The sequence below is a fragment of the Vipera berus genome, assembly GCF_964194415.1.
Source record: "Vipera berus genome assembly, chromosome: Z".
NCBI classification, from domain to species: Eukaryota; Metazoa; Chordata; class Lepidosauria; order Squamata; family Viperidae; genus Vipera; species Vipera berus.
The window spans coordinates 99,116,278-99,137,807 of record NC_138205.1 but is presented as its reverse complement, the minus strand read 5'-3'; the positions used below and the strand labels follow the sequence as shown (position 1 = coordinate 99,137,807).

Sequence of the window (21,530 nt, the reverse complement as noted above, 5' to 3'; positions counted from 1 at the left end):
CACAGCAGGGCCATCCGCCCCTTTTTCCACCTGCTGCGCCTTCCTTGGGCTCCCCTTCTCTGACCACGCTGCTGCCGCCTCGCCCAACTCCCTCCCCACCACACTGGGAGAAACAGTGGTGGAGGGCAGCCCCAGGAAGGTGCAGCAGGTGGGAAATCATGCATGCCTTTCATTATTTTTTATAATGATGAGGGAATTGCAGGAAGAAGAGAGGGCCGGCAAACTCGAGGCTTGCAGGAGGGAAGAGCTGCACAATTGGAGGGCTGGAGAGAAGCCGAGCAGCAAACTTAAACAATGGAAGCAGAGTATGCCTCAACTCACCCTTTCTCTCCGCCACTTAAGCCCCGCTGTGTCCGGGCCCAAAACGCAGTGGTGAGCAGTCCGCACTTTATTTCCTCCTTCTTTGCCTCAGAAAACCCAGACAACTTAGAAAACCCAAAAGATGGTGCTTGCCATCTTTGCGGCTGTGGCGGCAGGAGCAGCACCGCCTGCCTGCCGGGCAGAAGCAACAGGAAGGCAGCGGTAGTGGCTGTTGGGGCAGTACTCGGCAAGCGGGCGTGGGCGATCCGCTGGCAGCTCCCATCCCTCCAAGTAACAGGCGGTGCTGCCCAGACAAACTGCTGCTCCTGCCGCCACAGCCGCCAAAGATGGTGAGCACAGCGACTACCACGCTGGGCCTGGAGCACCTCCAGCGTCTCTTGGCGAGCTCATTAGGCCGCCCCAACAGCAGCCGCCACCACTGCCGGAGTGATTGCCCAGCCCTTGGGGCCCGCTGTTGCCATAGGGGCCAGCATGGGAATTTGTTTCTGCGGGGGAGGCAGAGGCTCACGGAGATGCGGCGGACATCCAGCATCTCTCTTGCCGCCGCTTCCACTGGTGAAGGTTTCACGCTTCCATGTGAGTGAATGAGAGTGTGAAAGAGGCTTTTTAGAGCAAAATGTGAATGAATAAGAGAGCAGGAGAGAAGCTTTTGCAAACAAAACGTGAGTAAATGAGAGCAGAGGGGGCAGGGCAGGTGCATGTCTTGCCTTAGGCTTCACTCTTCAGTGAAACCCCTTGTTCTGTGCATGCGTGCACGCATGCGCACACATTTTTTGCAGCTCCCAGGGGTTTTTTTGTGATGGAACCGATTCCAAGTGGCTGTTTCAGGTTGCCGACCCCTGCACTAGTGGTATGCGTACCACCAGTTGAAAAACCCTGCTCTAGACTATTACCTCCATTGTTAGATAGACAGTTGCATAATATGAATCTGCCATGGTTCAAAGTGGGCTTCAGTTCAGATCCATGATTTTACATTTCTAAATATACGGTATCCACTAAAAATGAAGTGAAAATACTATGTTCAGGTTTATTTTTCAATAAAGAATAGAATAGTTTATCCTTACAAGGTCTTGATACCATTGACTATTGACTACCATTGAGTACCTTTCTAAAACTACTCCAGAGATTGAGAGTGAAGGTCACTGTATTGTCCTGGTTTACTTCTTTCCTCTGAGGCCATTTTCAGTCAGTGTTGATTGGAAGTGAGAGATCCATCCCCTGACTTCTTATCCACTCTTTATTTGACATCTACATGAAACCGCTGAGAAAGATCGTTGGTTTGCTGAGTATGCTGATGATACTCAGTTGTACATCTTTGCCCATAGTGAGTTAAGTGCTGCTATGAGTTCTCTTTCTTGATGCCTGGTTACTGTTGAGGTTTGGCTGACGAGCAACAGGTTAAAACTGAGCCCTGTAAGATGAAGTGTGTCAGTTGTGCCCATTCCTGGATTGTAATATACTTTTCACACTTATCCATTCTGTGGTAATCTCCTGCTTCACTGTTGTAATGTGCTTTACATAGAGATACCCTTAAAAGGTATCTGGAAGCTTCTGCTGATTCAGACATAGCCCACACAGCTTTGTGAAAGCCCTAATTTACACACACACACACACACAGACACACACACAAACACACACACACACAGGACCTTGTGCTATTTCAATTTGTTAATTGAGGGTGGAAAAGTAATGTGATTCTTGTATCTACTAGAAAAATGGTGAAATAGGACCTTTCTTTGTAAGGGAAGAAATTAGATTTTGTCAGAAAGAATACAGTTACAATCATCAGCTTTGATTGATGATTTATTGATTGCAAAATACAGATGACCTTTGTTTAAGGACTACACATTTAGTGATCATTGAAACTTAAAATGGAACTGAATGAATGATAGTTGTGACTAGTCCTTGTATTTAGAGTCATTGCAGCTTCCCATGGTCACATGATCATAATTTGTGACGCACGGAACGCTGTTACCTTCCTACTGTAGTGGTCCCTATTTTTCTACTTGCATTTTTATGTGCTTTCGAACTGCTAGGTTGGCAGAATCTGGGACGAGTAACAGGTGCTCACTCTGTTACGCGGCACTCGGGATTCGACCCGCCAAACTACCCACCTTCTGATAGACAAGCTCAGCATCCTAACCCACTAGTGTCACCAATGGCACAATTACCGTATTTTTCGGACCATAAGACACACCTGACCATAAGACGCACCCAGTTTTTAGAGCAGGAAAACAAGAAAAAAAATATTCTGAACCAAATAGTACCGGTATACTAGGAAGGAAGGAGGGGAGAGAGAGAGAGAAGGAAAGGAAGGAGGGTGGGAGGAAGGAAGAAAGAGAGAGATAGAGAGAAAGAAAGAAAGAAAGAAAGAAAGAAAGAAAGAAAGAAAGAAAGAAAGAAGAAAGGAGAGAGAGAGAAAGAAGGAAGGAAGAAAGAAGGAAGGAAGGAAGAAAGGGAGGAGGGAGGGAGCAAGGAAGAGAGAGAGAGAGAGAGAGAAAGAAGGAAGGAAGGAAGGGAGAAGGAAGGAAGAAAGAGAAGGAAGGAAGAGAAGGAAGGAAGAAAGAAAGGAGGGAGGGAAGAAGAAAAAGAAAAAAGAAAGAAAGAAAGAAAGAAAGAAAGAAAGAAAGAAAGAAAGAAAGAAAGAAAGAAAGGTAGGTAGGTACCGGTAGTTTCTTTTCCCTGAATAGGTTTTCTAAGAGCAATTTCAAACAATTAGCAGTATTATCTTGCAAATGGGAAATCACTTCCAATAAACTTCGCAGAGAAACCTGCAGGGACAACTCCTCACGGCTTTGCTGGGGCAAGTCGCCTATGAGGTTTAGTTTAGCAAAAACTTTCTTTAGCAGCGAGGTAAAAGAAAGAAAATGTGCGCGCACAGGGAGGGGGAGGCAGTCAGAAGGCATGGCAGGCACGTCCGTATTTCCTCCCCTGACGACCAATCACAGGGGCGGGGCGGAGAATTCCACATCTTCATTCAATCACGTCTGGAGCTGATGGACTGCGTTGACTGAACGGGAGACAAGTGTTTTCGCTTACCTTCGGACCATAAGACGCACCTCGTTTTTCCACCCACTTTTGGGAGGGGAAAAGTGCGTCTTATGGTCCGAAAAATACGGTAATTGGTTTTTCAGTATGACTGCATTGCTTAATGATGGAGTTCCATGAAAATAGAACAAGCATTTTAAAAATACTTTAAAATATTTTTACAATTTAAGTTTAAGTTTAAGTTTAAGTTTTATTAAATTTTTATACCGCCCTTCTCCCGAAGGACTCAGGGCGGTGAACAGGGCATATCATAAAACTACAAAAATACAAAAGTTAAAAAAGAATTAAATTATTGCCCACAGTAAAAACAATAGAAAATATATATAAATATTAAAACCCTAAGTAACTGCCCATCAGGCCAGGCCAGCTTGTTCAAATAAATGGGTCTTTAACCCGCGCTGGAAGGAGCGAAGATCTGGTGCCATCCGGAGCTCAACCGGCAGCTGATTCCACAAAGCCGGAGCGCCCACAGAGAAGGCCCTCCCCCTGGGGGCCACCAGCCGACATTCTCTGATTGGAGGCACCCTGAGGAGGCCCTCTCTGTGGGAACGCACAGGGCGGAGGGGAGTCGACGCCGGCAGCAGGTGGTCCCCGAGGTATTCCGGACCCATGCCATGTAAGGACTTAAAAACCATCACTAAGACCTTGAACCTCACCCGGAAGACAACTGGTAACCAATGCAGCTTGCGGAGCAAAGGTGTAACATGGGAGTACCAGGAAACTCCCAAGACAACTCTCGCGGCCGCATTCTGTACCAGTTGGAGCCTCCGAGTGGTCTTCAAGGGAAGCCCCATGTAGAGAGCATTGCAATAGTCAAGACGAGAGGTCACGAGCGCATGAGTGACCGTACACAGTGCATCCCGGTCTAGATAGGGCCGCAACTGACGCACCAGGCGAACCTGTGCGAAAGCCCCCCTAGTCACGGCTACTACATGATCTTCTAAGGTAAGCCGTGCATCTAGGAGGACTCCCAAGTTGCGAGCCCTATCTACGGGGGGTAAAGACTCACCCCCCATAGAAAGTGATGGAACATTTTGAATGTCCCGGGATGCCGGAATGAAATTTAGAAATTCTTTGGGTTCTTTTCATTTCATTTCATTTCATTTCATTTCACTTCGACCATGATGGGGGGTGGTGGTGGTGGGATTTTTTCTCATAGTGGTGATTGTTGTTCTCTCTTTAATAGACTGCAGTGGAAGGTTGGGTGTATTCGTCTAAGATTTTTGGGTAGTTCTAATTCAAATGTTACTGGGTTTATGATTCTTTTAATTGGAAAAGGTCCAATATATTTTGGTCCTAGTTTTTTACAGGGTTGGAGTGATTTCAGGTATTTTGTGGATAAATATACCATCTCTCCTACCCTAAATGGTGTGGGATCGGTTCTTTTTTTGTCTGCCTGTGTCTTGTATGCTTTTCTGGCATCTTCCAATGCTTTCCTAACGATTGGCCATGCATTTTGTAATTGAGCAATCCATTCCTTCAGATCAGGGATAACCGGTTCTTTTGTGGTTAGTTCTGGTATTGGGTTGAAACTCTGGCCTGTAGCTACTTGAAAAGGAGTGTAACCTGTGCTTGAGTGGACTGCATTATTATATGCTACTTCTGCAAAAAGCAGTAGGTCCGTCCAGTCGGACTGCTGAAAATTAATATAGCATCTCAGATATTGTTCAAGTATATTATTAAGTCTTTCAGAAGCTCCGTCTGTCTGAGGATGGTGACTAGATGACAGTCCTTGGGTGGTTCCTAAGAGGGATAAAAATTCTTTCCAAAATGCCGACGTAAATTGCACCCCTCTGTCAGATATGATGCGTTGTGGTACCCCGTGCAATCTGTAAATATGCTGTACAAAAAGTTTTGCTAATGCTTTTGCAGTCGGGATTTTTTGGCAAGGTATGAAATGTACTTGCTTAGAGAACAGATCTGTGACAGTCCAGACTACGGTGTTTCCATTACTTTCTGGCAGTTCTACGATAAAATCCATGGCTATTTCTTTCCATGGGGCTGAGGGGTTTGCCACCGGTTGTAACAGACCTGGCGGTTTCCCTTGCAGTCTTTTGGCCATCGCGCAAATTTGACAGCTACCCACATAGCTTTCTATGTCCTTTTTCATAGATGGCCACCAAAATTGCCTTTTAGTTAAGTGTAAGGTTTTTACAAAGCCAAAGTGTCCTGCTGATTTTGTATCATGGCACAGTTGCATGAAATTGATTCTCTGTGTGGCAGGTATATATAGCTTCTCCCCCACCCACGGCAGTCCATCTTTAATTGTGCACACATGTTTATTTTTCTGGAACCATTCATCACTTTCCAAAGATTTCCTGAATTCTATTCCAGTTTGGCTATCTACCTTCGGCTTCATTTTTTCTTGTGCCCTGGTGGTGACTGGTGCTGCCAGTTGTTGTTCCGGTACAAGTGTTTTAAAGTCAGTAACTCTTGTGCTGTTATATTGGGGCATGCGGGATAATGCATCTGCCAGGAAGTCCTTTCCCCCTGGTAAGTGTTTGAGAGTGAAATTGAATCGGTGAAAATGTTGGGACCAGCGGGCTTGCTTAGGAGTGAGCTTCCTGGGCGTTTTTAGTGCTTCCAAATTTTTGTGGTCTGTCCAGACCTGGAAAGGTATTTTATTTCCTTCTAAAAATTGGCGCCATGTTAGTAATGCCCACCTCAACGAGAATGCCTCTTTTTCCCATATTGGCCAGCGTTGTTCTGTTTCTGTGAGTTTTCTGGATGTGTATGCGCATGGTTGCAATGTCCCCCCATCATTTTCTTGTAATAGTACGGCTCCTACCACTACATCACTCGCATCTGCCTGTATTACAAAAGGTTTGTCGGGATCTGGGTGTTTTAGGACAGGTTCAGCAGAAAAAAGTCTCTTTAGCCTCTCAAATGCTGCTTGACATTCCACTGACCATTTCAGAGGCTGGCTGGGTTTCACGGGTGACCCCCCCTTCGTTTTCAACAAATTTGTGAGGGGCATGGCTATTTGGCCAAATGCGGGGATGAATTGGCGGTAGAAGTTTGCAAACCCCAGGAAACTTTGCAATTGCTTCCGTGTGCGGGGGGGTGCCCACTCTAGTACTGCCCTGACCTTCTCAGGGTCCATTTCGATGCCCTCTGGAGATATGCGATATCCCAGGTAGTCGATTTTTTTCTGATGGAATTCACACTTCGATAATTTAGCATATAAGTGGGCAGCTCGCAACTTCTTCAGGACTGCTCTGACTAGTTTGATATGTTCCTCTTTGGTTTCTGTGAAGATAAGGATGTCATCGAGGTAAACCAGGACCCCCTTATATAGGTGCTCTCTCAGCACGTCATTAATTAATTGCATAAAGACTGCGGGGGGCCCTTGCAGTCCGAATGGCAATACTTTGAATTGATAGCACCCCATTGGGCAGTTGAATGCAGTCTTCCATTCGTCTCCTTCCTTAATCCTAATACGGTAGTATGCTTCCCTCAGGTCTAGTTTGGTAAAAATCTTTCCTTTCAATAGGTGGGATAACATATCCTTCATTAGGGGAAGGGGGTACAGATTACATTCACTAATTGTGTTCAAATTTCTATAGTCCACAACCAAACGAAAGGACCCATCCTTCTTCTCCCTGAACAGAAGCGGGGCGGCCACTTTGGGTTTGGCAGGCTCAATAAATCCTCTTTCTAAGTTTTTCTTTATGAATCTCTCCATTTCTGCCATTTCCCTTGGGCTCATGGCATACATCCTGGGTTTTGGGAGTTTTGCCCCAGGTTTGAATTCTATGGTGCAGTCTGTGGGGCGGTGGGGGGGAAGCTCATCTGCTCTTTCCTCACTGAAAACCTCAGTCAGGTCCCTGTATTCCTCCGGTATCTCTGGTAATCCCTTCTCTTTCCCCACTGCTGCTGTCTCCTCCCTCTGGGTTGGGGGGGTGCTTTTGGAGTCTAAGTTCTTCTGCCCCCCTTTGGGAAATTGAGTTCTGCTGTCCTCCAGTTTATCCCGGGGTTCCATTTCTTCAGCCATTCCAGTCCTAGGATCATTGGGCATTCCATGCCTGGGGCCACTATAAACGTTATGTCCTCCTCATGGGGCCCCAGTGATAGGTGGATTGGTAAAGTGGCTAGGGTGGCTGGTCCTCCCCCTGCTATTGTCCCATCTAATTGACTAAAAGAGATTGGTTGTTTTAGCCTCCTCACTGGGATGCTCAATCTCTCCACCAGCGTTGGGCTGATAAGGCAGCGGATGCACCCAGAGTCTATCAGAGCTTTTATTTTGGCTGCTTCAGGCATAGGGGAAGCTAATATAGTCACTGTCTTAAGTATGGGTGGAAGGGGTCCACTTACCAATGGTTCTCCCTCTGAGCTGTCTTCCGAGTTGTCCACCGTCCCTGCGGTGCAGGCCGGAGTCCAGTCCCAGTTCCTGGCAGGAATTGTGGACTCTACAGCCTCTGTCCCCTTCATGGAAGATTCTTTTGTGTTGCCTTGGGGCTTCCCCGGCTTCTTGGAGGATGATGCCTCTGGTTTTCATGGGGGGGCTTTTGAACGACATTCTGCAGCACGGTGGCCCTCTCTCCCACAGTTGAAGCAACTTGTTGATTTTTTGGCTGTGGCTGGTGGTTTTTCCCCCTCGCGTGTTTGCTCGGGTGGCAGGCGGCCCCATGGTTTTCCTCTGCGGTGTCTCTTCAGTAGGTCTATTTCCACTTCCTCCGCCAGGATGTACCAGTCGTCGAGGTGGGGTGGGTCTCCTCGAGGCAGGCAAGCATCATACAGGTCGTAGTTCAGACCGTCTTTGAAGTGGCTAAGGAGGATGTCTTCTGGCCAGTTCAGCTTGCTGGCAATGGCTCGGAATTCTTGGGTATAATCAGCCACTGCTTGCCTGCCCTGCCTCACCGTTTTGATTCTCTCCCGGGCCTTACGGTCAGCCAAAGGATCCTCGAACCGTCGCCTCAAAGATGACATGAATCGGTTGAAGTCGTTGAGTTCTGGGGCATTGGAGTCATGCAAGTTCACCACCCAGTCTGCAGCCGTCCCGTCCAGGGCAGATTGCACAATTCGGATGCGTGTTTTGTCACTGGGGATGTCCCGTCCGTACTCTTCCATGTAGCTGAGGACTTGGGTTAGGAAAAATCCCAGTCGTGATGGCTCCCCCTTGAATTTGACTTCCAGGGGCGGGAGTCTTTGGCTGGAGCGTTGTCTGCGCCGTGGCCGGTATTGCTCCTCATCCTGGTCCCCATCTGTGGTTCTGGGGGGGGTACTGCTGAGGCAGCAATTCCTGTTCCATTGGATGGCCCCGTGGTTTCAGGTGTTGGATCCCCTCCGTTACCTTTCCAGTTGCGTCCCCAGACGCTGCCTCGGTTGCGATTTTCAGCTCTCTCCTCCCTCAGTGAACTCAGGGTTGCTTTCATCAGATCAATGGCCTTTTCCAGGATCCGCTCCTCCTCGCTGGCGTGCAGGGAACTCTCCATCTCTTGCCTCCATTCCGGTTGGTGGTTACTACGCCTCAGGGTCGTTTCTCCCGAAGCCTTTTCCCACTCACTTTTCCTTCCAACGCCCATCGACCACCGGGGTTTTTGGTCGTACTGCTCCACCGCTTCTTCCCCGGGGGAATATGCTGCTTCAGCTTCCCATTGTCTCTGGGATTCCATTTGGGGGGAAGACTCCCCCTCCATGGGGCTTCCCTCCTCTCTTGCTTCGTCGCCAGACATTTTATTTGTTGCAAAGTCCCCCAGTAAGGTTTTCCCTTCCAGGTTGACTCTTAAAGCAGATTCCGTCTACTGTCAGGACCCACCTCAATCCACATCTTAGGAAATAAGAACTCTTGGATGCAAGTTTAGTCCAAAAGGAAAATGTTTACTAGGATGGAATCGATTGTGGGAATACAAGACGGAATCTGAGAAAAGTTACATTTCAATCCTATATAAACCATTCCCATTCCAGCCCCTCCCCTCATCCATTTGGTCAGGCTGTCGTCAGTTGCTAGGTGTCAGGTCCTTCCATGGGAAAGGGAACTCTCCTTGGTTTTATGGTTATTGCTTTCCTTTTCAGTTGTAAATGAAGATACAATCCAGACCTGTCTGTCCCCCCTCCCTTCCCCAGTAAAACATCCCCTGTTGTTTGAAAATCGCTTTAGTAACCATCCTCTCCCCCCCCTCGGAGAGATGGCAGAATCCCCCGAAATAGCACGTTGTTCTACCTATACAATTATGAAATGTGATATAAATGGATTCTGACAATTTACTCTCCAACTATGCTACTTGTTCTGAATTGTTCTCTTAACTGTATGCTTATTGCTACATGTATTTTTATAACTCAGAGATTTCTACTCTTGGGAAATATATAATATATATATTATCGCTGCTTTGCTGCCAGATCAAGTTCACTGGAATTTTGTTTCAAATACTTCAGTATATTCATATAAGAATTATGTTGTCATTGAATTGTCTTATTCTTTATACTAAATAAAAACTGCATATTAGCATAGCTATATTCTTTTGTTTTGATTTAAGGATACAATGAGAGATTCAGTTATTTGAGTCTAACTACAATCTCTTATTTCATACATAAGTAAGGTGTTGACTTTTATTTTAGAGAGGAACATGCGCATGATCCAGATTCAGGAGAATATGGCAGAACAGAAGACAATTAAGGATAAGCTGGAGAATGAACAAGAAAAACTTCATATAGAATACAACAAGGTAAGAAATAGTCTTAAAGCCATGTAAAATTTATATGATGTAGTTAATTAATTCTTAAAATATAAAAGAAATTAAACTCAACACTCTGACTCATCATTGAATACACACACAGTGACACACACACATGCACACACACACACACACACACACACACCTACCTGAAGTTAAGCTCAATGTTTCAGTGGTCTTCATTCACAACTCAGTAACTTATTGAAAAACATTTTCGGATTCCTGTACTTTGATTATTTTCAATGACTGAAACTGAAATCAGTCATTGGGACAAGGTACTATCAAAGAACACAAGGTAATTTATGCAGCATTTTTATTTCTTATTTGTAACTACAAGACTACAGTAGAGTCCAGGACCCACCAAGACAGTGCTGTCTGTCAAACTCTTTGTTGGCAGCAGGCAGCTACCCATGCTTCTAGGGAACAGTAGTGACTCAGCAGTTTAGAAGACATACATTTGCATTATAATCTCAAAGTCTCTGCTGCATTCTTGAAGGTATGTAATATAAAATTTAAATAAGTAATTATTTAAGATTGTTTAAATATACCATGATGTGCAAAAGATGTTGAGACTCTAGAAGAAGTACAGAGAAGAGCAACAAAGATGATTAGGGGACTGGAGGCTAAAACATAAGGAACGGCTGCTGGAATTGGGTATGTCTAGTTTAATGAAGAGGACAAGGGGTGACATGATAGCAGTGTTCCAATATCTGTTGCCACAAAGAAGAGGGGGTCAAGCTATTCTCCAAAGCACCTGAAGGCAAGACCAGAAGCAATGGATGGAAACTAACCAAAGAGAGAAGCAACCTGGAACTAAGGGGAAATTTTCTGACAGTTAAAACAATTAATCAGTGGAACAGCCTGCCTCCAGAAGCTGTGAATGCTCAACACTGGAAGTTTTTAAGAAGAGACTGGACAATCATTTGTCTGAAATGGTATAGAGTTTCCTGTCTGAGCAAGGGGTTGGACTAGATGACCTCCAAGGTCTCTTCCAACATTATTGTTATTGTTATTATTACGATGATGATGTTCAAATATAAAATTTAGCCATTATAGATAAGATTACTATTTACTCTGGCTTTTAACCTGCCCATGCCTGTGTGAATACATCCCTTTTGTTAGAATTGTTTAAAAATAAGGAATAGTCAGGAGAGCAAAATGTTATTTTAAGTTAAACCTAGAAGACTTAATATGATTTTATATTTTCTTACATTAAGTGTACAGATTCGTTGTACTGAAGTTTTCATTTCCAGTATAGAAATACTTGGCATTTTGTTACAAATGGAAATAACAGAGTGCAAGTGTTGTGATGTTTTTTACTGCCATTATAATTTTATTATCAGATAAAATTATTTATGTTCTTTTTTTACTAAGCAGATGGATGCCCGTGTTTTCTTTCTGGAGTTATGAATGGTTGATTAACTTTACTGCTTTCACTAGCATTGACATGAAAGACCAATTTTATTATTTCAATATTTATGTTAGAAAAGGTATTTTAAGTAAAGAATGCCTCCTCCTGGAGAAGAGATGCTAAATATTTTCTGCATTTTTATGTAACTTTATTTTTTAGTTGTGTGAATCTTTAGAAGACCTTCAAAATATGAATTCAAAGCTGCGAAATGAAGGGCAGGGAATGTGGGCTCTCCTAGGAAGAATTATTGGACAGGTTGGTCTCTCCACTCTTTCCCCCCTTTTTTATGCTTTTTAGATCACATGATACATAAGAATATGCTTTTCTCTTTTTTACTGCCACTTTTGGTGGGTGGAAAGATACATTTGATAAAGTCCTGGCCTTTCTCCTGGAGGTAATGATTTCTGATTGAAATATATCTCGGGCTCCACAAGGTACTTACTAGGAACCTATACTTTAATTTTGTTTTTGTTTTAGCTATCTTGTTTGCAAAATTCTTTCATTTGCTATAACTGATTGACCTGTCATTTGTGATGAAGCTAAACCTGAAGCATGAGTTAATCTAACCGCTCTCGCTGTCTTTTGTTTTTGTTTTTGACTCATAGCAATTGAAGCTTCCAGACAAGCAGTTTTTGTTGGAGTAGATTGTTTTCTAGAGCTTCTTTTTGTGAATATACTACACAAATAATATTTTTAAATTATATATAAAGATTCCTTTTCTTTTTAAGGAAACAGTATTCTAAAGCACAAGTGGCTTTTATAGTAGCAATAGCTTATTATCTCACCCCATCATTTTTAAATTCACTGTGTTATAAGACATTTTTAACTAGATGGTTTCAATATTTAATTTTATTATATATTTAGCTACATTTAAAGATGCAAGGAACCTTTTTCCCCAGTTATCTATCTATTCTCATTTCTACTTTTTTATTTCTAAATGGTAGAATTTATACTTCTACATTTAATTGGCTCCATTTACAAACACTAATTTCTGTGGTTTACTGTTTGGTACTTCTCATCTTAGCATTCATAAAATTACAAAATATTGAATGAGTTAATATAGAGTTCTCAAGAAAGTAGATACAAATAGAATAGCGATGTTTTCAACATGAAAAGGTCTTGTTTTTTTTAATTCTATAGGTCATTATTAATGTTATTTTTTATAAAATAAAGTGATGTCTTAAAAAAATTATACCACTGGCCAGGAATAGTATTATAAATAGCTTAAGGATTTAACAGGGTACACCTATATAGATTTGCTAAGCTGGCTGGTATATTTACTCTAATATGGTTTACTGGAAATCTTTTATCATAAGCGTAAGTTTCTTAATAAGAAATTTTGCCACTTTAAAAAAATTAAAATTTGCAAATGTGTTTCCTAGTGCAATTATTTAATAATTATAATAAAAAGTAGTAGTTTCATTTGCATAGCTTGCATAACACCTTTTTCCAGTTGGTTGAACAGATGCAGCCCCTTAGGGCCCCTTAGAAATGACTTTGATAGATGGTTGCTGTCTGTGAAGCTAGCATACTGCAGATTAGTAGAAACCCGAAGAGAATCTCTGCTGCTTTGTGGAGAGTTTGGTCCAATAAGATAATTTTTCTAATTAACCTATGGAGCACCACTGTAGCAGAGATGCTGAAGAAAATAAACTGTTTCAGTATTCTTTTGTGAAGTGTAGTAGATTTTTCTTTTTTCTTTTTCCTTTTAACCTTCTAAATCAGCTTGTCCTTGCCTATTTCTTTTAAAGCTTTCTCCGTTAAAGGGGGGGAAAGTTTAAAAGGCAAAGCTTTAATGTCTCTGGCTTCTTTTTTCTATTGCATTGAGAAATATGTGAATGCAGTTTCAATTCTAAGAAGAAATTTGGAGACAGAAAATATGACATAGTCACATTTGTGACTTGACAGTTTTCCACACATCTCTTCCGGTCAACTGCTGACTGGGAAATACACGGATATGTTCATTATGTATTTGTCTTACCAATATTCCTATATTTCCTCAAACCCCACAGAAACTAAATATACCAGCAATTTTGCGAGCACCCAAGGAGAGAAAGCCCAGTAAAAAGGAAGGTGGAACTCATAAGACTACAACCCTTCCAGCAGTACTTTATAGGCAAGTAGCAGCAATACTCTCTTGTGCTCATTAGAAGAGTAAACTGCATAATTGCAAAATCGTAAATTAGAGGTTGAAAAAAGAAAATCTTTTCTGTTCTCTCCCCATTTACTTCTTTGCTAACAACCTGGTTGATTAAGGGACTTATAAAATAAAAGAATTACAAGTATTAGTGCCTTGGGTTAATAATTCATCTCAGGCCAATATGGCCAATATTGCTTTTAACAAATTTCAATTTCAGTCAACTGAATATATTTTTTCTTCCATTGCTTTCCATTTCTAGATGCTACAGTTTGCTATATAACTTGACTGTTTGTTTTTGGTTTTTTTTATTTATAGTTAAAGCTTGGCTATAAACTACTGATAGACTTCATTTTGAAAGAAAATGTATTTCATACCTGAATTATTCAAATCTATTTTTATTAAAATTTTCAGAACAAACTACCATAGAAAAGACTGTACAGAATAGCTGTGCACTTTAAATGTAATCTCCCTTTTACATAGATATATTAAAAATTATTAAATTAGATATTTATTGTTACACATATATAATTTATTTTATTATCTGGTTCCCTAATTAATATTTAAGTGACACTCCTTAGGGAAGCCCAAGTGAAGATGAGAAATGGAAGAAAGCAATATTTCTGTATTGTTACTAAGAAAATGATGTAAAAGCCACTATGAGTTAAGCTTTACATCAAGAGTTTATTTTACATATATACTTATCAGTATAAGAAAAAGTTTAACACTTACAAGTATTAGAAATATAATACATGTGTTGTTTTATATTTTCCTCTCCACAAACTGGGGTCTATCAGTAGTTTGATATTTTCAGAAAGTAGTCACCATCTGCTCCTGGCTGTTTTCCACATTTTATAATAAAACGATTTAACTCCTAAATATCTAAATAGCTAATTTTTATGGCTAATAGCTATTAATATAGTTGTCCTCCTAAATTATGTATTTATTCATGTACTCACTCATTGACTTATTTTATTAGAAATGTATCTCAGTGAATCTATATTGATTCACTTATTTCCTGGCAATATGACTAAAATTAAAAACAAAAAAGTTAGCTTGGATTTGAAATTAGTTTTATATTTTTAAAATTTCAAGAATTTCAAAATAGTAAGTAACCTTTAAAATGCCCTGGTAAATAAGAATATTTAATTATCTGCTTAAGATCTTCTGCTTATGCATAAGGATCTCTGGATTCTACCCCATATTAACTTTGAGACAGCTTAGCAAAGTATTTGCATTTTCTCAAACGAAACCTTTTCCTGCATTTCCAAGTTGTGGGATTTGCAAGAAGAACCATGATCAGCACCTCCTTTTGCTGTGTGATACTTGTAAACTCCATTATCACCTTGGATGTCTGGACCCTCCACTTTCAAGGATGCCAAGGAAGACTAAAAACAGTTACTGGTAAGAATATTATAAATATATCCTCCTATTTCCTTTGGGATTAAGAAATTAGATCATGAACCTACTATATAGGAGTCTGAAGTTTTTTCATGCAAAGTTTTTAATTTAGATCTTACTGAAGAGTTTTTCAAATGTTCTTACATGCTTTTTATTCCCGTAGCGGTGCTGATGCTTGAAATTTTACAAAACAGAAGTCCCTTCTTTTATAACTTTATTGTGGTCTAGGAAGGTTTTTTTTTAAAAAAAATTATGCCGAACTAACTAACAAATCACTGATTTCTTTTCCTAGAAGTTAACTTTTATAACTATTTAAATAGCAAGGTTTATTGAAGTTTACAGATACAAAAATAAAAAGTGATACAAACTAAGAATATTGATAAAATCATTACAAACTTAGAAGAATATAAAAAAGTGCAGACTAAATAAAAGTAATAAAGATATATAAAGAAATGATTTTTTCCTTCATTGAAGCAAGTACAAACAATTTAAATAACTTTTTTGCTTTACTTTCATGTAAGTATAGGAAGACAAAAATCATCTCATATCTCATCTCTTTTTTATAAACATACTACATTATGTATGATCTCAGTATTGATAAAGATGTGTTACATGAGGATTGGCCCCTACTGCCCTATCAAAAGTTTCCATTTCTGACTTTTACTATAGAGGGAAAATATTAAATGTATAAAGATAGTCATAATAAATTATTTGGTAATAGATCTATTTACATTTCGGAGTAAGAAGACTAGCATACCAAATGCAGCTCTCAAACCAGAGAGCTGAGCAGAGAACAGAGTTATTTTATAATGGTGACAATGACAACTTCTATTTTAAGTATTTAATAATGCATATTTTTCAGCAACTGCTTTCATTAGTGGTGTTGTTACCTATCACTGAAAAACTATAAGAAAGTTCAAAGTAACAAAGCAAACAAGATAACTCTGTGTTTAGTCTTAGTATTCAACCAGCCAACTGGTATTTTGAGGCCTTAGTTGTAATTTTTAAAAAGAGCAGTGTTAAATCCACATACGTTTAATGGTATTTTGATACTGATTCCTATTGACCTGGCTTTTGTTCTTATGTTCAGGCTAGTCTGTTTCCAGAAGAAATTTTGGCTTAAAACAGCATCAGCCTTCTTGCTGTATTTTAGCAGAGGGTAGTGTTTGAAGGGTGAGTCTGCTTTGCAGTCTCCTGATATTACGGAAAACTCCAGCAGGCCACTCATTGATGTGGTATTGTTATCAGATGTCCCAGAGATGATTATATATTTCTGTCTTTATTTTCTTTCTTTGGGGATTTTGTGGATGGAGATAGCAACAAAAAATACTTAGGAGACAAACCCTGAAAAATAGGTTGGAATGACATGATGTGGTAGAGGGTTGTATAAAGTTCCAGAAATGTCTTCTATTTTAAAGTTATTCATCTTTCAATGCAGAGGTTATAAATAAGAACCACAGACTTGAACATCATACTCATTTAAACTAAGTCCATTAATTTCACTGGTTGTTTTTTTTCCCTGTGATTGAATTTTTAAGACTCCAACCTATATTATATTATTGGGATAGATGGATAGTGATATAAAATTATTAATAAATAAATAAATATATACCTGATCAATACCATATTGAATTATTCCTAAAATATTGTAGGATTGAATGAATACATAGGGAATTACTGTATGTCATTTAGAATTTTTTTTAATGTTTTGCTTCAGGCATAATGAATAGAGAAGTTAACTTTCAGTGACCAGATTAAATTGAAAAGTAATTCACTGATTTTATTCTGCCTTTTAGTCATACTGAAAGATTATTTTAAAAGCCATACTATCAAGAAGAAATAAACTAACATCCCAGTGGTAAAAAGTCAAAGGGATAGAAAGCTTTTATTTCCAAAAGTCTTACGTAGTTGCCACAATTTCATGCTTCAGCTACATTTGTGATCACAAGCTTGGCTTTCACTTTTAATTTAACTAAGGTATATTCAGTGTGATGGGATTATAACAGAGAAATTGAGACTTATTGATTGCATCTGTTTCATCTTTAAATGTGTCTTTGTCAATTCTTTTCAAAATCATAAGAAATAGTATAGAAAGTTCTGTTGAAGTTTGCATTAGAAATGTGAAGTTCCATAAAACAATATCTCTGCTACTTACGATGCTTACATTGTTTCTATTTCATATGTCTTTCATTTACTCCTAGAAGTTCATATTGCTGTGAGAAACAAGAAAAAAAATACATAAATTCTGATTTATTTTATTTTTTATTGCTGGAATTGTATTAAAGTGTACAATAATAGTACTTATATTGGAAGGCCTATTATCTGTTGTAAAACATTTACTTTGGTTTTCTAATGGATTTTTCTAGAATACTTTTCCAGCTCAAAGAACTATCGAGATTATGCATAGCAATGATATAGCCAGCAACTCCTATAAATGTGGATTTCAAATGACAGAATTTTTCAGCCTGCATTCATTGCCAGTCATGTCTTGATATTGAAGTCCATCAATCCATGTTGAGAATCTGGCTTACTTTACCTGTTCGGAAACTAAACTTAGTTAAATTTGTCTAGTGTTTGGGTGGGATACTGCTGGGAACACTAATGAGATAGGGTAGACTGGAAGATTGAAAAACATCTTGAAAGAAGAAAATAGGAAAGTACTTTAGTGTTGCTGCCAAGAAAACTGCATGAATATGTTCATGAAGCCACCAAAAATTGAACTTAATCCTGAAAATACTTTATCTTATGTCTTATAAGACAATTGATGTGAAGTTACTTGTTACAAAAATGATGAATATTAGTTGCATTTGTGTCTCTGCTTTAGGTTTTTCCTTTGGGCTTTTAAAACACTTGATATGGAAAAAATATAGGCATTCTATTGGAGTTAGGAGAGTTTCTCCTATGATTCTGTATTTTTAAAAAAAAATAGTACATTAAAATAGAGATTCCATCTAAACAAAGACTTTTGTATGGACAGCCATCTTAATGTCAGAAACTGTTAGCTTTATAGCTAGGGTTGTAATATAAAGAAATATCTTCCAACTAATGACATCTAGATAATTAATTTTATGTAAATACACAAGAAATGTTTACGTTAACTTTCTATTAATTGATACTTCTCAGCTTTCCTTTAGGAGACTAGATTTATAGTAAACTTCCTCTCCTCCTATTGTAAAATGTGTGTTTTACATTTGGGATTCTTGCCATCTTTAATTTGAAGTGATTAATTGACATCCCAAAGACCCCCAAGATGATTTGGCTCATCTTTCTCCAAGAGATCAAATTCATTGTGGGAGATATTATTTGTAAAGAAGTTGTAGTAATAAAAAAGAGATCATATACTATATCTTCTAAACAAATAAAGTCTGACGAGGATGAAACATTTGGCCCATGTTTTTTTTTCCACATGCACTACAATCTGTACATGTGAAAAACATGCCAGTTTCCTTTCCGTCTGTATGTGGTGTTCTTTTGCTTTCTAAACATAATCTTTTTTAAAAAAAAACTTTTTCCCCCAATCTGTATGTTTTTGCTTTGGAAGCTGCTGAATTCAGTTTGAATTTCTATATATGTTGTCTTTCCAGGCAGTGTTCAGAATGCGACCAAGCAGGTAGCAGTGACATGGAAGCAGACATTGCCATGGAAACTTTACCAGATGGAACTAAGCGATCAAGGAGGCAGATTAAGGAGCCAGTAAAATTTGTTCCACAGGATGTACCTCCGGAACCAAAGAAGATTCCTATCAGAAACACGGTAAATGACAGCTGAGGCAGAATACACATATATAAGCCTTTCTGTCTTAATGCAAAACTTATGTGCCAAGTATCTCACTATGAAAAATTTTAAATGCTTAAAAATAATAACTTATTTCTAGGTTTTAGTGTAAAATATGAAACATTTTGGGATCAGAAGCTGGTTTAACCATGAAAAGTAAAATAAATTTTGATTTTTTTCTTACATTTATTTCATATTATTATGTATTGTGTAGACTGTTTTCCTTTTTGAACATATAAGCATATTGGAATTTAAAACATTAAACAAAAATAATCCCTATGAATTCATGCAGTAAGTAATAAATGATCTTTTTTATGTTTGAATGAGTAACTTTTCACCCTTTTAAGTAGATAGATTCTGTTGTGACAGTGCTATAGAACAGGGGTGTCAAACTCAATTTCATTGAGGGCCGCATCAGCATTGCGGTTGCCCTCAGGGGGCTGGGTGGGTATGGCCAGGGTGGGCGTGGCCTACTGGGTGGGCATGGCCAGAGTGCGTATGGCCTGCTGGGTGGGCGTGGCCAGCTCTACATTGTTCGCATCAAGGGTGCCTATGGGGGCCTGGCCAGGGGTGGGACAGATCTGAGGGTCTCTGGCAGAAGGAGGGTCTCTGGGCCAGGGCCAAGGCAGTAGGGGCCGTTCCCTCACTGTTTCCAGGATGGCTTCGCGGGCCACATGAAACCACTTCGCGGGCCGGATCTGGCCCCCGGGCCTTGTGTTTGACATGTCTGCTATAGAACATGAATTTTCTCATTGTGCATTCTGAAATGTCATTTATTCAAATTATACCACGTGAATATCTGTAATTCAAATATAGTGACAAGTTTTTAAGTCTCTTGCTGACAGAATATTTGTTTTTTAAGTTGACATAGTTGAATCATTAGCCCGTTATATACCTTGGCTAGTGAATGAAATCATTTCAGAATAGTGGATGTGTTTATGAGATGATTCTTCCTCACCTATTTACTAATATGAACTTATTTTTCTTGATCTACCGGTATGTGATTTGGGGAGCAAATAGTTGTCTTTCTGTGATGCTGAATTGCTTGATACTACACTATAACTGCAGATAAATAACATTTAATGATTGTACTTTTTCTTAATTTAAATAAACTTTAAATGAAATATATTTAATAAATATATAAAACCAATATAGAAGGAATTTTATATTTATCCAGTAAATTTGCATCATAGCAACATATTTTATATGCTGTAACCTATTTTTAATGAGGTCTTGCATTATTTGCTTGTCAGAGTGAGACAATAAACTCAAGTCACTTAAATCCCTCATTCTGGGATATTTCTGAGGTTTGCTGCCTTGACAAGATTAACTTTCTTTGTATAGTCTGTGGCCTGCTGTGGGTGATTAAGTGCTTTTTTATAGAAAATGTTCTCTGTATAATACTATCTTATATTGCCTTCATTAATGTATAGTAACATTCTGTATTACAGTTTTAAAATAGGGAATATTGTTCAAGAAATAAGCACTTTGTATTCTATTTTTCCTAGCTCCTGTTGCCCAGGTTTCATAATGCATTTTATCCCAAGAACTGTTATTGGACAGAGATCTGGTTCAAATGCAGTTTGCCTAGAATTATTGCAATCTGGTTAATAAGTGTCTTGCCAGAATGTGAAATATAAAAACCTTGTTTGGGTCCATACATTATTATAACACAGATCATATTATGTGTATTACTCCTGGTTACTGAACTACAATACTGATTCTGCCATGTGCTACCAAATATATTAGCTTCAATTCGAGCCAAATATAACTTTCATTGGCATCCCTTTTATCTTCTAGACCTATATGTTCTAAAGGTATGGAGAATTTGCAAACAAAGACTTATTCTATGGATTGTATGGTCTATGTGTAGCTTTATTATTGTGTTCCATTATTTGATATACATCTATTGTATAAAATATGTAATAGGTGATGATGCTTGTGGATGAGATGTACAGACACATTAAAATTAGCTACGTTCACATATTATTTATGCTTGGCTTCTTTTAACCATGGGTTAATAAGGCAAAACCAAACCAAAACCAGTTATACAGTTTATTTTCCTTTAATTTGTAATTCCATCTAGTTTCTTGTGGATTCATCAGAGGTCTGAAATAACATATAAAATCACAAGAACTCTCATAAAATCATCAAACAACTCTGATTTACATTTGTGCATATACTAAGGCACAATTACAATCAGGGTATCAATAAGAAATCATGGTTTCAGACTGGTTTATTATTTGCAGATCACATAAAATGGCAAATAAACAACTCTTTTATGGCTTTCTCATATGTATATATCCATCTCTCATTCACAGACATATTTCACTTCATGTTTACTTCTGTAGCAAAGGAAACTTTTCTCCCACCTAGTATTGGAAAGGGAAATAAAAAATCAAAGATAAGAAACAAATTATTTGTTTTCTCTACTGTGATTTCAAATAGAGCATTCTTTTTTTACTCCCATATAGAGGTCACTACAGATAGAACACAGAGAAAGCAGAGAAAGGGTATGCAGCATATTGCTGCAGAGATTTAAAAGCATAGGTGTGATTTCTGGGTTGTCTGTATGCATGCTTTTGTATTAATAGCATGACAGGACATATAGTGTAGGAGAACTAATCCAAGATAAATTCTACAGATTTTCTGGTTGCTTCTTGGTTTTGCATTTATAATGTCTTTACATATATTTGAGAAAACTGTGGATGAGTACCTAAACTGAAACACTCAGTGATCCTACTCAAAATATTGAGGTCCAAGT

At 39.1% G+C, this 21,530-nt stretch overlaps 1 protein-coding gene across 8 annotated transcripts in view; it reads left to right on the top strand.

Moving 5' to 3' along the window:
- The window catches only part of PHF14 (PHD finger protein 14), a 162,452-nt gene that overhangs the window by 47,279 nt on the left and 93,643 nt on the right, over positions 1–21,530 (top strand). For all 8 annotated transcript variants that reach the window (XR_014028513.1, XR_014028514.1, XR_014028515.1 and 5 more), the window contains exons 10-14: positions 9,928–10,034; positions 11,614–11,709; positions 13,467–13,570; positions 14,864–14,995; positions 18,577–18,745. Coding sequence is in view for 4 of the 8 variants with exons in the window: in XM_081344066.1 (XP_081200192.1) it covers positions 9,928–10,034; positions 11,614–11,709; positions 13,467–13,570; positions 14,864–14,995; positions 18,577–18,745 (608 nt within the window). In the remaining 4 variants the exon portion in view is untranslated. The remainder of the gene's footprint in view (positions 1–9,927; positions 10,035–11,613; positions 11,710–13,466; positions 13,571–14,863; positions 14,996–18,576; positions 18,746–21,530) is intronic.